Source organism: Rattus norvegicus, chromosome 3, assembly GCF_021556685.1.
Source record: "Rattus norvegicus strain SHRSP/BbbUtx chromosome 3, alternate assembly SHRSP_T2T, whole genome shotgun sequence".
In the NCBI taxonomy this organism is placed as follows: domain Eukaryota; kingdom Metazoa; phylum Chordata; class Mammalia; order Rodentia; family Muridae; genus Rattus; species Rattus norvegicus.
Genome location: NC_141536.1, coordinates 15,422,475 through 15,438,565, shown reverse-complemented (window position 1 = coordinate 15,438,565; position 16,091 = coordinate 15,422,475). Strand labels below are relative to the sequence as shown.

General features: G+C 49.8%; 2 protein-coding genes across 37 annotated transcripts in view; one reads left to right on the top strand and one right to left on the bottom strand.

Moving 5' to 3' along the window:
• Ralgps1 (Ral GEF with PH domain and SH3 binding motif 1) overlaps positions 1-16,091 on the top strand; it is a 236,831-nt gene that overhangs the window by 127,792 nt on the left and 92,948 nt on the right.
• Positions 1-16,091, bottom strand: part of Angptl2 (angiopoietin-like 2) — a 29,841-nt gene that overhangs the window by 4,684 nt on the left and 9,066 nt on the right. The window contains exon 2 of the mRNA NM_133569.2: positions 12,604-13,469. Coding sequence (NP_598253.2) covers positions 12,604-13,420 — 817 coding nt within the window. The 5' untranslated portion in view covers positions 13,421-13,469. The remainder of the gene's footprint in view (positions 1-12,603; positions 13,470-16,091) is intronic.

The window sequence follows — 16,091 nt, the reverse complement described above, 5'->3', positions numbered from 1 at the left end:
AAGAGGGCATCAGATGCCATTACTGATGGTTGTGAGCCACCATGTAGTTGCTGAGAATTGATCTCACAACCTCTGGAAGAACAGCTATGTCTTAACTGCTGAGCCATCTTTCCAGCCCCTCTGTGAGTGATTTTTAAAGAAGTCATTCCCATGGGTGCACTGCTGTTGATGTGGGCCTGCTGTTGACGGCCACACTCTTCAGTGTCATTGGGCTCAGTTTTGTGCTTTGCCAGTCTAATCCGTGGCTCTCCTTAGCAGGTGACACCAAAATCCTTCTAGGAGCCTGTAGCTGCAGTGTCTTTCAGTCCCTGACCATGGCTCTCTCTCCTCTATGATGTAGTATGTTTTGAGATTATTCACATTACAAGAAGGTACATGCTTGAGTCAATGGTCTAGTCTAGCTAGGGTCTTCCTTAGTGGTTGGAGGAAATTTTTGGAACTTTACAAGACCTACCTAGTAGACTCTATAGTTTAAAATTATCATTATACTTTGCTGCATGCTTTTCAGAATGTCTTTCAGACTGAGAGTGGCTGCGATGAAATGTGCTAGACAGGTGACTTGCTTCCTACTTTGTGTGTTTGTTCTGTAACTATTCAATCCATGACTGTAGTGGTGCACACCTGCCATCTTGGGAGGTGGTGGCAGGAGGATCGGGAGTTCAAGGTCGGCCTCTGCTACAAAGTGAATTCTAGGCCAGCCTTGGTAATGAGATCCTGTCTGAGGAAACAAAGATAAAAACAACAAAGCCAGCTATTCATTGCGTTCCATTCCCTAAGGGCTACCCTGGGTCTGAGAACCCAGGGCGGTGTAGGCTGTCTCTGGTGGCCAGGCCTCACCAGCATTCTTAGCTATGATTCTGGTGATCCTCTTTCTCTCTATGATGGGAGGCAGCCCTCGGTGGTGGGTTCACCAGATTTTTCCTGCAAAGGCCCATTTGCAGCTTCCTAGAGGCTGGCATTTGGGCTCTGCTAGCCTGTTGTGGTGGCTAAAGCTTAGATTTGGGGACCTTCCTGGGCCCTGCAAGCAGTGTGAAGTACCTGTTAGGAACAGGAACCATCTGCTTCTTTGTCAGACTCGGTGCAAGTTCAGCTGGATGCTGACAGTCAGAGCACTTCTTCATTCTCTAGGGCCTTCTTACTCCCCTGCCTTTTCTCTGAACTCAGAACAAGCAGGTTTCCCACGTACCCAGCCTGTGCAGAATGCACAGCACACAAGCCCTCCCTCCCTCCCTCCCTCCCTCCCTCCCTCCCTCCCTCCCTCCCTCCCTTCCTTCCTTCCCTCCCTCCCCCTCCCTCTCTGCCCTTCTTCCCTCTTTTCCCTCCTTTATTCCTTAATGCCACTTCTGCTTTTCCTTGCCCCCCACTTTCTGTCCTGGGGAAGGGGAGGCTAGACCTTCAGGAGGAACATTCAAAAAGGAGAAAAAGGTTTTCGTTGTTTTTGGCCCAAGCTCCAGGGACTGAGACAGAGAATGAGAGTCTGTCCCTGACAGCTGGAGCAGAGCGCCGGTGGCGTGGGAGGCCTCCCAGTTTTCCACTGGTCAGCAGGACAGGGAGGCACTTATCGAGAGTGCTGGGATAGAAGACAGAAGCAAGGGAGACTACAGAATAACTCCCACCAAAGCTAGCAGCAAGGCCTCTTCCTGCACAGCCACCCAGCTCCTGGGGAAAAGGGGGTTGGGGTGGGTGGGAGGTGTAGAAACAGGCTATTCTTGAAGGGGGCACAACATAACTAGGCCTAGGAGGCCACTGGAGAGGTGACAGGTTGGTCTCACAGCTACCAGCCTGTGCTGCCTTCCACAGCTCAGCTTTGCCTCTGGCATTGTTTTTTAGACTTATTTATTATATTTACATGAGTGCACTGTAGCTGTCTTCACACACACCAGAAGAGGGCATCAGATCTCTTTACAGATGGTTGTGAGCCACCATGTGGTTGCTGGGAATTGAACTCAGGACCTCTGGAAGAGCAGTCAGTGCTCTTAACTGCGGAGCCATCTCTCCAGCCCTTTCTGAGCCATCTCTCCAGTCCACCTCTAGCATTCTTGAAAATGGGCTTTAAATTTTTTTTAATTTTAAATTTGTTTTTTAAGATAAGTATTTTAGAATGATTTGAGGTCTTCAGTAGTAAAATCTTTTTAGTAGTAATAATTAGTAGAAAGGCCTGGGAGATGTCTCGAGGTAAAGAGCCTGTTGTGTTTAGCATGAGGACCTAATTCTGTCCCCATTGCAAAGCATCGTGATGGCATATACCTATGATCTCAGTGCTCCTGCGGCAAGATGGGAGATAGAGACAGGAGACCTCTCATGTTTGGGGACCAGCTAGCCTGGCCACCATAGTGATGGACAAGAGAGACACTCATGCACCCATACCCACATGTGTAAACACATACAAATATCACATACACAGTACAAAAACACATATACACAAAACAAATAATCACACATATATATACACACATATACAATAAATAATTTGTTGAAAGAAAAATGCAGGCTTAAACAGATTTTGGATATGCTTCAGAAGGTAAGTAGATTCTTGAGGCCCAGGCAAGAATACCTCACTCTAAGAAAGGCCTGTCTGGATAAGCAGGAGTAACAGTTTGCCATTGGAGCCCACGCATGGTTTTTGCTGTGGCCCCAGTCTGTGGCAGGCCTTGCCTAGGTATTTACACTGCTGAGTCTTTCCATGCCCCTGGTAGGAAGTTGTAATCGTCTCATTTTACAGATGAGGAAATCAGAACCCAGAGACCTTAGGGAACACCCCAAGGCTACATGACCCTTGAAGGCAGGGTGGTCTAAGATCTCAAATGATATGCTTTGGAATGTGCTTGATGTGATGCACCGTTCTTTCTCCCCAGCCAGAGTGGCCTTGAGAACAGGGGTCTGGCTCTGGTCTTGGCATACTGATGAGTATATCTGTCAGGTTGTTAAACCCCTTTATGTTTGTCTTTGTTGATAATACAGGTTTTGTCTTCTCCCCTACCCCCACTCCCAACACATATTTACTTACTCTGTCCTTTGCCTATTTTGGTGTCCTGTGATGTTGAAGGTTCCTTTGTGTGTATATGGCAAATCTGGCCTCTGTAAGGCCTTCTAGACATGTGGAATAGTTTGAAATGATGTAGAAGCATTCATGTTTTCTGCCTTGCACACACCCTGCAGTTTGTACAATACTCAGGCCATCAGCTTTGTTACATAGCTGAGGCTCTCTCAGAAGCTTCACAGATCTGCACGCTGGAAATCAGTTCAAATTATAGACTGCATTGAAAATGTGCCACTAACACCCTGCTGTGATGAGAAGCCTTTATGCAACAGAGATGGAGCAGTGACCAGTCTGTGCTACATATAACCAGTGCAGTGAGAGTTCAGCACGGCAACTGTAGATACCTTGTGACAAATTTGTTGTCATTACACTTGGACAGTGCCACAAGGGCCAAGCAGAGCACTCAGGTTTTGGAGAAAGATCATTGACACTGTGTCGGAGGCACTGGGGTCAGATCTTGGTGGCCTTTCTTACTCACAGTGTGACTCCCGGCAGGTTCCTGCCTCAGTTTTACTGCTGTGACACAGGGAAAGTACACTAGCCATCCTGCAGATCTCAGGTCAGGGGCTAGATAGCGTCTCTCTCCTCTTAGATACAAGCTTGGTTTGTTGGAGTAGGTCAACCCCTTTCTTGAGATATACATGCTGTTTGCTCTTTTCCAAAACTAAGTATACATTGTAATACATGCACGTACACACAGGCGTGTGTGTGTGTGTCTGTGTCTGTGTCTATATTCATTAATAATATTTTCCACGAGGCACATTTTAAAAGTCAGAATCAGTGGAGGCTACAGAACTGCACTGCAGTAGAAAATGAGAATCTTTTCTGTTGAGTACACTTGAATGTTCAAAGTGCAGTGGGCGAAGCATCTTCTGGCACAGAGCGAGTGCCCGGTGGTGTTTGCCTTGGCTCCCCTTCTGAGAGGTAGCTTTGCCCGGAGCACCAGGCCAACACTAACTCGGCGGCACCCAGGCTCACCTCTATACAGACCATGTTTACACCACAGTCAGACTCTTCCACATGGGAGCAGTGCGGCTCCCATGGCAAGCAGATCCATGTGGATCCCTAGAGAGAGGCAACAGTGCAGGAAAGGCACAGGATTGAGGCTGAGGATGGGGGACGGATGCTGGCCACCTCAGACATAAGATATGCAGGCCTTGGGCCTTGGTACCCTGGGATCGGCCCTGGGAATTTGGAAATTATTTGACCTGGAGTAACTCAATTACTTTATGGTTGGCTCTGGTTTCTCGGCAGTCATGTAGGGTTGATTGGGGTGGTGGTCTACTTCCTGACCTCTCCTCTGGCATTCCCAATGGAGGCATCACAGGTACAGAGCACACAGCCACCATGAAGAACAGGGAGTATTTCACTGGTCGTTTTCCTGGTAAAGGCAAGTTGAGGCTAGCAGCCAGGCTAGACTCAAGTGCAGTATTATCTTCTGTGTCTTCTCTGTAACCTGAGGATGACCAGCACCAGCCGGGTTGACCCAGGCCCTGTAGCTGGGGCAGTGGTCCTGATCAGGCAGAGTACAGCACCTCTACCAGCACACCCAAAGGACGAGGTAAGAGCAGAGCCTTCCAGAGCTGGCCACAAGTGAAGGCTCTCTTCAGCCTCTGAGCCTCTGGACCTGGTGGCCTTAGCCTGAATGGAGGATCCTGGGAGCTGTGGTAGTGTCCTTGGAAGTGTTCCTGAGAGTGCCTTAGTCTTCATGGCACTCTGGACACTAAGACCCCTCTTGTGTGAGAACCGTGTGCTTTTCAGTTCTCATCGATGGCTTGTGTCCGGGGAGTCTTATTACCAACAGAAATGACTAGATAGTAAGTTGGATCTGGAATGGCCTACTCAAATGTACCCATTTAATGCCAGGGCAAATGTACTTTGTAGGTATGAGAGCCACCCTGGCCAGTGGCAGGTCCCTGGGTGTCCTGAACAGGCAGGCCTGAAGTCAGACCCTGTCAAGGACATGAGGAACAACTTTGATAATTCTTTGGGTCTCATTTTTCAAGAAGTTTGACAGAATTGTTGTCCTTGTCAATGGCTACCTTTCTGTGACGAAGAGCACAAGCAGTGGTCTAACTGCAGGGCTGATCTGCAGGCCGCCAAGCGTTTGCATGTCTGCATTGTCTCTTCTGTGCAGTGAGGGTGCACATGAACTTACTCTGTCCTCAGCATGAGGGCCTCGGGCAGAGAGCTTGAAGGGGTCCACTAAAATGTTTGAGACATAAAGAAATCTCACTGGTTCGCAGGTGTGAAAAGAAAACTACAAAATAAAAATTTATCAACCTATGATTAAATTTCTACAAAGTGTATCAACCGTCCGTTGGATTCACTGATTGGTAACTTTCACCTCCATAAAAGATGTTATTACTTTGGGAAACAATTTGTAGGTTAGATTTTTCTCACTTCCCAAGAATTCCCGAGCATGCCTGATGTTTGCTGAGAAATCAGAGCCAACCATAAATTAATTGAGTTACTGCTGGCCAAATAATTTCAAAAGCAGAATTATTCAGCCCCTTTCAAAATTGTTACAGTAAAAATTATATTGGCTGTGTGAGGTGAGCGTACTTGAGTGTATCTGATGCAGCTCCAGGCCTCCCAAGAGCTCTTAGGGCCCATGAAGGGCTTGCAGGGGCCCCAGCCTGCCTGTTTGACCTCAAAATAAATAATACTGCTCTACTGAAATGTTCAGTGTTAGTTGCAGGCTGGGAAGTATGTGCCCACTCGGGTTTCCAGCAGGCAAATGGTAAGAGAGATGGGAGTTTTCAACAGCTTAGGAAAGGGGTGGGGCTGGAGGTAGAGCTCAGTGACAGAACTCTTGCTTGTCATTCTCTGGCCCTGGGTTCAACCACCAACACCATAGGGGAAAAAGAGAGAGAAAGAGAACAATGTTTAAGCTAGCAGAGTCCTAGAAGCCTTACTGGGTAGAAGTGAGCAGCTTTCTGTGCTCCAGGGGTCTGGGTTGAGCCTGCCTTCCCCGTGTTGCTGTTGGTAGCTTCCATGGCTGCCTGGGTGAGGTAGGCACTGGATGAAGGGCTCACAGTTGAGTGCAGACACACCACGGAAGAATTGATCAGACCCGGGACTCTCAATCCACAAATGCTGAACAAGTGGCTGGTGGTCCTGTGGTCAGCCAGCCTATGGACACTTTCCGAGGAAGGGGGCCTCTTCATTGGCTCTTCTTAAAGAACTTATGTTGGCCTTTCCTGTCACCTTTTATCTCTCACATGCTCACAAGGTTCTCTTTATCCTCTGTTCTGCCATTTTACCATGGGACTGGACCGCAAGCCACTTGGTATGTAATTTGTGGCATTTTGGCCTTTTTCTCTGTCTGAAACAGGACACTTACCCAGCACAGAGCCTGGTCTTTATGGTTTCCTGATAGTTGCTGACCATGGCTGAGAGCCGATTTGCAGGGCCTCAGCCCTGCAGAGCCTGGTCTCCTCTAGAAAGCCTTTCCCAGCCCCAAAAGACTTCTTTATCCTACCTAGGCTTCCTAAAAGCCTTTGTATGTATTTCTGTTGGAGTACAGCATGAGCACCTGCAGCCAGTCTCAGAGAGCCAGTCACCAGGTAACCAGACATCTGCCCCTATGCCATTTCCTCTCAGAGCCTTTGTGACGAAGGCAGCCTAGGCTCAGAAGTCTGGGACTCTTGCTAAGAGCTGCCTCTGGCATCAGGCTCCTCATTCCATTGTCTTGTTATCACACAGTCAGGGTTGTTTGAGATCTGTCCCCCAGTTGATGGCAATGGGCTCCTGTGGGAGTCAGGCAGTGAGTCCCTGGTCACCTGCCACCACCTGTCTCCTCTTCACGGGAATGTAGTGAGCTATATCACTTTCAGTGTGAGAGCCCGAAAAACAGAGACCTCAATGGCCGACAGTCATCTGGATCCAAACCAAATCTTAAAAGTGAAATCTTTTCTATGGGGATGTTTGGAGCAGACCATGTGCAATGGAGGCCCTGTGTGTCAGAGTAGTGCTGCCTTTGCCGGTCTTTTAGAAACTATTCTTAAGAAAATCATATAGGTCCCTCAGTCTCAACATAAAAGGAAAAAATTTTAATTACTGTCTTTGTCATTTAAAATAATATTTGATTTTCCTATCAGTTTATTCTATGTATACAGAATTTTAAAATTTTGTGTCTAAAGAGGGCAGGGATGACCTAAAAGGAAACAAGGATGACGTACGTGATTGGGTTTAGCAACTCCATCTCCTCTGAGATCCAGGTATTGTCAAGGCACTCTCAATCCAGTCACCCAGGGAGACTGAAGCTGCTAGGCCATCAGGAAGGCACCCTCTCCAGTGTTCGGTGAACAGGTCCTGTAGCCCTCCTTAACAAGTGTCTGTCATTACCTTGGTCATAGGCCTTGGCCTTCAGGCTCAGTGGGCATGATGGCTAGGCACCCAGCAGGGCCGTACTTGCTAGCTCAGTTCTGCTTTCTCTTTTCAAAAATGAGTTTGGCGGCCCGCCGTGACTGTAAATTTACCACACTGATCCATTTATGTAGCTAGCAAGCTGGCCACAGATGCCCAATCTCCAGGATTTTCTCGATTACTTCTGGCTTGCCAAATGCCAAACTGTTGGGATTTCAAGGCCCTGAGATGCCAGATGCCCAACTTCTAACAGTTACAAAGTTGATAGTTTATCTCCTACAAATAGCAGGGGCCTTCAGCCACTGTCATCCTTGGACCGTGGCCTGAGGGGTGGAGGGATAGCCACAGTCACACTCAAAGGCCCTTTGTGATGAGTTCAGCAGACCTCTGGGGTGGGGTGCAAGGAAGCTGGCCTGGAACTGCCCCTCGGTGGTTCTTGTTTAGGCAGAAGCTGCAAAGGAATGTCCTCTGAAATGTCTGCCATAATGAATTTTGGAAATCTTAACTCATTTAAGAAAATATCTGAAGAAAAAGAAAGTACAATACAGGGGAGAGGACACAGTCTAGAGGCAGGAGACCGGGTGGCTTTCACTCAGTCTCCGCAGCCCCAAAAGCGAAGTCAAAATCAGGGCTGGCCAGTCACCCCTCGCCTGAAGCATGACATCCCAGCTCTGTCACCTTGGGACCGGGAGCTTTTCTGTGCTGTGATGTAAACTGAGTCAGTTCTAAGACACGCTGTTGTTCTGGGCAGCCATGGTCTGCTATTCATGGTTCCCATCTCAGGACAAGTGACAGAAAGCCATGGGGAAGTCTACCTAGGAAGTACTGTTGATCAGCGTCTCCTGGCCACAGCTCCAGAGGCCCAGGGTGAGAGGCTTCTTAGCACATTGTGTTGTCCCTGAAGCAGTATGGCCCTTGAGAAGGGGGTCATAACATGTAAGGAGAAGGTGACCTTAGGCCCAGCTGTCTGTGAAAAGGCTAACATATAGCCCCAAGGATGGGCCCAAACCTGACAGGAGCTAACAGCTAGATCTACTAGAAGCTTCCCAAAGACCCATTGCCTGGCCATCGAGTAAACATCCTGGTTTTTGAGGACTGAGGAGTGGCTTGTTCTGCCTGGCATAGCAGTAGCTGCTGTGTCTGTGTAACACTGTAAGGTCCCTGCAAACCCCCACATATACACACATGAAGCTGACAGAAGCCAGACCCGTAGTGGTCAGTGCTGTCACATATTCCTAGAGCAGGTTTTCCACACACTGCCCAAAGTGTTCCCTGGATTGTGGGCTATGTAATTGTGGCTGAGTAACTTTGAACCTGAGGATCCTGGGAATTACAAGTGCAGTGACCCATGTCTGCTCTGCACCAAGGGAGGTGCACGCTGCGGACCAAGGTACCTTAGCAATTCTGTCTTCTGACATCGGGGCTCTTCCTTTATCTCTGGAGAAACTCACTGAGCAGAAGAGGCAATACCTAGATGTGCCTGAGCCTGTTGGAGTTTTTGTTGTTGTTGTAGGCGAGTTTTTTGTTTTCTGTTTTAGGGGGTTATTTTTCGAGACAGGGTTTCTCTGTGTAGCCCTGGCTGTTCTGGAACTCGCTCTATAGACCAGGCTGGCCTTACAGAATCTGCCTGCTTCTGCCTCCCAAGTGCTGGCATTAAAGGAATGCACCATCACCTTCTGGCTGCCTGTTGGTTTTTAAAGACATCTTTCTAGGGAAGCTGTGCTGTAGTACTGGTGGCTGGCAGTACTGTGCTTCCTAGCCATCTCCACAGTGGGTCTTATGACCAGAGACTGGCATGTAGTGGCGGCTGCCTGGGGTGAGTTCAGAGTTCATCTGCCCTTTCCTGTGCTCCCTAGAGAAGGGCCTCTGATGCTGCACTCCAACAGCAGAGGGCTGTGCTCCTGTGAGCACCTCCAACAGCAGAGGGCCATGGGATGGCCACTGGCTCAGGCAACAATGTAAGCACCATTCAAACCAAAATACTTCTAGTCTGACCATCCTTGAATGAGGTGGGACCTAGGTATGAAGCCAGGGAGCTAGGCTAGGACCTACCTGGATCCCTCATTCTAGCTGTTAGCAGGTACCTCCTGGCCCCGGGGCCAGCCTGTCACGATCTGCTTCAGTTAAGGGGCTTTGGCTGCCTTTACCTTGTGGAGAAGGCGTGTTGATTCCTGAGCAGCTACAACAATGGGACAAAAGGCTGATGACTCTGAACTTCCTAGAGAGAAACCAGAGGCTGTGTGGCTGAGTGCAAGGTGTTGGATTGTAAAGGTGTTTCTGGCTGTGTGGTGGCAGCAAGCCAAGGCTCTGTTTGGAGAACACAGAGGGGTTTTGTCTTTTAGGAACAGACCTGCCTGAGCTGGAAGAGGGCTGATAAGCACTCTGTGCCCATTGGTTGGACCAAGGCTCAGTACTGGAGACCATATTTTTCCTTCCAGATCAGTCCAAACCCAGGAAAGGTAGGGTCTTTGCATTGCCATCCTCCTCTCTGCTCTGCCTGCCCTGTTTGGACACTCTGGTGAGGTGGACGCAGAAAGAGAGACATTGAGTACACACAGGTTATCTCTCATGCTCAGTGAGTGAGCATGGACACTGAGGGGGGCTGCCTTGGGTACGCAGACTGCAGATGCCACAGCCTGCTCTGGGTTATAAACAACTGTGCCAGAGCCATTTGAGAGGCTAGGAGCAGGGCCCTCTGCCATCAGGGACCAACTAGTAACTTGGTGTCCCTACTCCCTGGTTCACCTGGTAAAATTACAAAGCCTTCAAGGTGCAAGACAGAAGTTCATCTCTGAGCCATTCATGCTGTCCAGCAGGACTTGGTCATGCTACTTCAGTGATGGCACAGTCCTTCATCTGCCTTTCTGCAGTGTTCTGACCGCGGCCAGACAACGCTCACTGTACTCTTGGTATTTTGCTATGCTAGCTTCATAAATTCTCAGTGTTCCAGAAATTTGGGTCCTTCCAGAGAAATCTTGTCAGACCTGCTATGTGGAATTTGAGGAATAGATGTGATTGGAGGCAGGACAGATTCCAGATACCTTCACACACCTGCCAACTCCCCACACTGGCTTCCTGGAGACCAGTTTTCACCAAATCAGTGGAGGGCGCAGACAATACTGACAACCCCCTGGTGACATCATAGCACATTGTGTTTTCATGACATCTTCCTACGAAGCTGTAACTCTGTTCCCGTCTCCTCACATGAAGAAAGTTAAGGCTCAGAAGGGTTTAAAAACCAAAACGAACAACTATTGTGCACTCTCCATATATAGAGAAGTTCAAGGATGACTTTGAACTTCTGATCCTCCTGCCTCCTCTTGAGTTCTAAGATTACAGACACATGGCAGCATACCTGGTTTGGCGCATTACCAGGGATTGAACTCAGTGCTTCGTGTATGCTGGGCAAACATTGAGCTGCACTTCAGCTGATTTAAGTAGCTTTCTCCTTAGCAAATATAAGAAGGAGGGATGGCCATGGCAGATCCAGGTGTTTATCCCAGTTTTGTTCCAGCTCAGGAATGTCCTGAGATGGTTGAGTTAGAAACTAGAGATCCTGTGTTGAAAGGAGGTCTGACTGACTGACCCAGCCTGGCTGTAAGCACATCTGAGCCTTCATGTGGTGCCCAAGGGCAGTGTCCACTCTAGGAATTCTGTCAGAACACAGAACGCACTCCACCCTGCCTTTGACCTCTGCTGTAAACCAGGTGTGGGTGCAGATGGCACACTCATCAGGCCCTGGACACAGAGCTGAAGACAAACTGTCCACTCCAGTCCCCTTGGTTAAGATGCAAGACCGTGATCAAAGGAGGCTCAGTTTACCATGGGCCCAGTGCCATGCACACATTCTGCAGTATTTCATATCCTAGAACTGTCAGCTGGGAACAGACTGAAGGAAAGCCTGCCCATAGGCTTAGATGCGGAACATAGGGATAGGGTGACTTGCCTCCTGCCGAAAGCTTGCCAATAGAAGAAACAAGATTGGTCCTCTCCCCACACCTGCTCTCCACCCACACCAGTCCAAGTCCTTCTGAGGTGCTGTGGCAGATGCTGTGTTACACACCTAGCTCCTCCAGTCCCCACTGGCCTGTCAGTCCTTGATCTGCCCGCTCTCCACCCTCAGACACACAGGTTCAGCTCAGTACTGGTTGATTTTTTAAGTGTGAAATAGTTATAAAGGATCTTTCCAGTAAAAACATTCCCTGCCAACAAAGAGGTTAGTACCCCATGCACAGTCTTAGGCTAGCTTTTTCAGAGATGAATTCAGTTAGTACATGCGGAAAATAACACCGTCTAGCTCAGGAACTGGGCCCCAGAGAGGAACCTTCCAGCCTGCTCCCCTCCACTGAAGGTTTGCCAGAGTCTTCACGCCTGCTACCTCCCCACACTGGGGATCCTGGAGACCAGGGACCACAGTTTTCACCAAGTCAGTGCAGGGCACAGGCAGTGTTGGCAACCCCCTGGTGACATCATAGCACATTGTTTTCATGATGTGCTCCTTTGACGCTGTAATTCTGTTTCCATGTGTCTGAAGAGAGGCCCAGCTCCACCTGAGCATCTTCAGCCCATGAACAGGTCAGTCATCCTGTCCCCAAGGAGCTGCAGGCCTAGTCAAGGGACCCTCATGAAAACCCCAGAGCAGGACTTGGTTACACTTCCCAGAGCATGCTCCCAAGGACCCCATTCTTTCATAACAGTGTCCCAAGAATCTCACGACGTGTGCTGAGGGTGTATGGAAGCCTTTTTGAAAACTAGGCAGCAACTAACCAAAGGAAACTTCCCTCTGGTCCCCTAGTCTTTGCGAAGCATTAACTTTGAACTTAATAGCACACTTCCACTGGCCTGGTGCTTATCACATGACATTTCCAGATAGCTCTGGGCTAACACAGGCACTTAGTGGCTAGACATCTAGCCACTAAGACAGGGTAAGTGCAAACCTCAGAATATCCAGGACTGGGTTCTTTCCTCTTAGAGACCAGAGCTGACCCCCGAAGCTTCTAGCCTTCGGGTTCTACTTTCTACCACCTTATTGAAGCAGTGCAGTCCCTCGCTCCCATCGACCCAACTTCAGCAGCCATCCCAGGAGATTGCTAGAGGATTATGCAACTGTCTTGGGACTCACATGCCCACTTGTACCCCCCAGGCTAAGGGGCTCAGAGGCCCATGTGAACTGGGCTCTCCAAAGGACTTACCTGATGGCTTATCAGTGGAAGATGGGAGACTGGTAAGGGCAGGCATGGTGGGCAGGGAGGGTGGCAGCACCTTCAGATTCTGGTCACTCTGGATCTCATTAGTGGAGATCTGGTTGATGATGCGGTTGTAGGTTGGTGGCTGGTAGACCCGAGGTGGCGTGGCTGGGGGTGGCTGGGGCACAGGCCTGGCTGCAGGTACACGTTGGCAGTGCTCTTCAAGCTGGGCAATGACCTCTGATTGGTTGTGTGCCAGCATAGCCAGGTGCTGGAACTTGTGCTCCAGGTCCTTGTACTTGCTCGCCAGCTGCAGCATGTCAGCTGTCTGGTTCAGGATCCTGTTCTCCAGCTGGGAAAGCTCCAGCGCATTGTCTCGCTTGCGAATGATCTCGTGTAGAAGCTGCATGTACAGCTGTGTGACCCGAGAGTTCATGTTGCGGCTCTCCTTGCGCAGCAGCTTCACCTCGCTCACGATGCCGCCATCTACCTCTACCAGCTGCTGCAGCGTCTCGATCTGCCGCTTCTGCTTAAGCAGCTCATTGTTGAGCAGCTCCAGCTCCTGCTTGTGCACACGGTTCTCCAGGTGCACCTCGGGCTCTTTGGAGTTGACACAAATGGCACCTGTGACCCGCTGCTGGGGCACAATGAAAGTGTAGGTGCACTTGTCTGGGGACTCACCTGCCCTCTTGTACCTGTTGAGGTAAATGTACTCTCTCTGCGAACCATCCTCTGCGCCCTCAACATCAGCCTCTGGGCCTGTAGCAGCTCCCACGGTGGCCAGCAGTCCAAGCCACCAGTAGGTCATACACAGTGGCCTCATGGTCCTTGCAGTGTGCTCCTTGGTCTTTATGAATGAGGTCTCTGAAAGCCTGAGAGTGGAGAAATAAGGTCAGTGACAGCCCCATGTGCCAGTGGCTTGTGCAAGGTAGGACATTCCCCATATACATGTGGGGAGCTGTGTTCCACTCTCCTGGAGTCAGAACGGTTGTTGTGGAAATATCGATAGATGGGGCCCTGCAGAGGTAGAGAAGAAAAGGGATCTGCCATGCCCAGAGCCCAGGAATTTCACACTGGGCATGGTGGGGCTTGGGGTAGTGTCCAGTCCTTCTGTCCTGTCCTGGGACCCTCTGACCTTCACATTTCTGTGTTTTACACTCTCATACCCCTGAGCTTTCCCTATGTTCTGCCCATTAATTCTCTGATCTCAGCCCTTCTGGATCTAAGTTCTGTAAGGGCAGATGCAGGGTCTCTCTCAACCTTATGTCTCTAGAATGTAGCATTGAGAAGGCTTTGAAGTTAAAGGAACACAGAATGGGATGTGCTCACTTAGAAGTGGACAGTGTCAGAAGAAGTCTGTGTCGCTGTTTTAGCTGGGCTACAGAGCTCCAAACAGAAATAATCTGACCTCTTCTAAACCCAAACTCTTGTAACAGCCAGTGCCTTCAGGGTCCTGATCATCGCCAAGTTAGGCATGTGTTTCTGACTTGTTTCTGGGACAATATATCCCTTGCCCATATGCTTCTCAGACATAAAGTCATGTTTGTGAAAGGTTGTGAAAGGGCCCTGACCCAGTAGAGGGGCCAGGAACACTTCCCTGAGAAAGTGAACTTTGTACTGACTCTTGAGGGATGAGTAGGAGCTAGATAGGCCAAGAGGGATGCTAGGGTGTGTGCTGTCCTTCCTCCAGGCCCCTGAAGGGCACCGCTCCAGCAGTCTTCCCAGTCTGGGTTTCCTATAGGACTACCGCTGTCTCCCTGGAGCTCATCTCCCTTCTCAGTAGTGGACAGTGCTCCTCTCTCTTGGCAAAGACCTCCAGAGAGTTGCCCACACTCACAGACAGCTTCTCCCCTTCAGTCTCTGCCCTCTGCCCACTCTGCAGGGGTCTGTGTGGGAGGTCTTCTTCCTCCTCACACCTCCCTCCCAGTCTGCTCTTCCCTCACCCCCACCCCACCCACGCCGATTTTTTCCCCACATTAGCAAATAGCGACTGTTCTAGTCACTCAGGCTGCAGCCCTTAAGGAATCCTCAGCTCCTCAGCTTCCTCTCCATCTTTAATGCCTCTAATGCACCAGAGATGTGGCAGCCATAGCTTCTGGCTCCCCAATGCCCCTGCTGTCCTCAGCCACTCCCCATTGTCACCTATACTCCCTGCCTTTACTGTGTACCTGGATTATTGTGGCTGCCCCCTAACCCACAACCCTGTCCCTGCTCCCTGACAGCCAGAGGATCCTTTATAAAATCCTGGTGGAGTCTGGAGTTGCTCTTTAACACAAGACTTCCAGCAGCTTCTCACCTTAAAGAGAAAGGCGAGGACTCTTGGGACCCTCCCTAGCTCAGCTTCTGTTCCCTCCTGGATTTCATCTCTGGTCTCTTCCCTGCTTAGTCATGTCCTGCAGCCACTTTGGCCCCCTGGCTGTCCCTCAGGCTCTCGGGTACACTAAAGACCTTGATCTCCACCTCTCCCCTGTTTCTTTGTGCTCACCTTCCTTTCTTCTTCATGTCTTTGCTTAAAGATGACCTTCTCAGTAACATGCTCTCTCCCACCTCCAAGACTAACCTAAGATTGGGCCCCCCACTTCGCCTCAGAGTCCTCATCATCAGGTTTGTGCTGTCCCTCCCCCCAAATGTCAGCACCTCTAGGGAGTCACTTTTGGTCCCTGTACCATTTGTAATGTCTACTGCCTGACCTAGAATAGACACTTGGTGGTGGTGGTGGTGATATGTGTGTGAAAAGACAGTCAGCAACAGCTGTAGTGCAGTGGAGAGAGCTGTGGAGACAGAACTAGCAAGCAGGGAGCCGGTGTGGGACAGAGGTGGTCAGCCCTTGCAGTGGAGGTCATGGGTCAGATTCAGTGGTAACACTCATAGCATTCATGGGTTGGGTGCCACCATGTGTCTGACCTGGGGTTTCTTCTCTGTGTTTTTACAGTGCCCTTGATGGCAGCTGCTCTGCTTCCTAATTTTTGCAACATATATTTATTTGCGTGTATATATGTAGGAGTACAAGTGTCATACACAGTTGCACAGGTCAGAGGACAGCTTGCAGGAGTCCGTTCTCTGCTTCTATCATATCTGTCTTGTCTCAGATCATCAGGCTTGGTGGCGGCAAGAACTCTGACCCACTGGCCAATCTCACCAGACTTAGATATTCTTACTCCCATATCACAGAGCAGGAGACTGGGACTCCGTTTTCAACTCTCGAGATCACAAGGCTAGAAGGTGGCACAACTGGAATTCAGCCCTGTGCTGATGGCGGTTAGCAGTTGAAAGCCATCAGCATCATCTCGAGTGCACTTGACATTCATATCTGCTGAACACCGGTTGTGGGACAGGGGCCCATAGAAGCTTCTTCTGGGAATCCCTGGCTGCAGGCTGCACCATGAACCAGCCAATGGGCAGCTGCAGATCAGACCCTATTCTCCATGGGGCTCCACTGGGCTGTTTTCTACCAAAGGCCAGAGTCATGTTTGGTTCCAGCAGTCAGAGAAGGC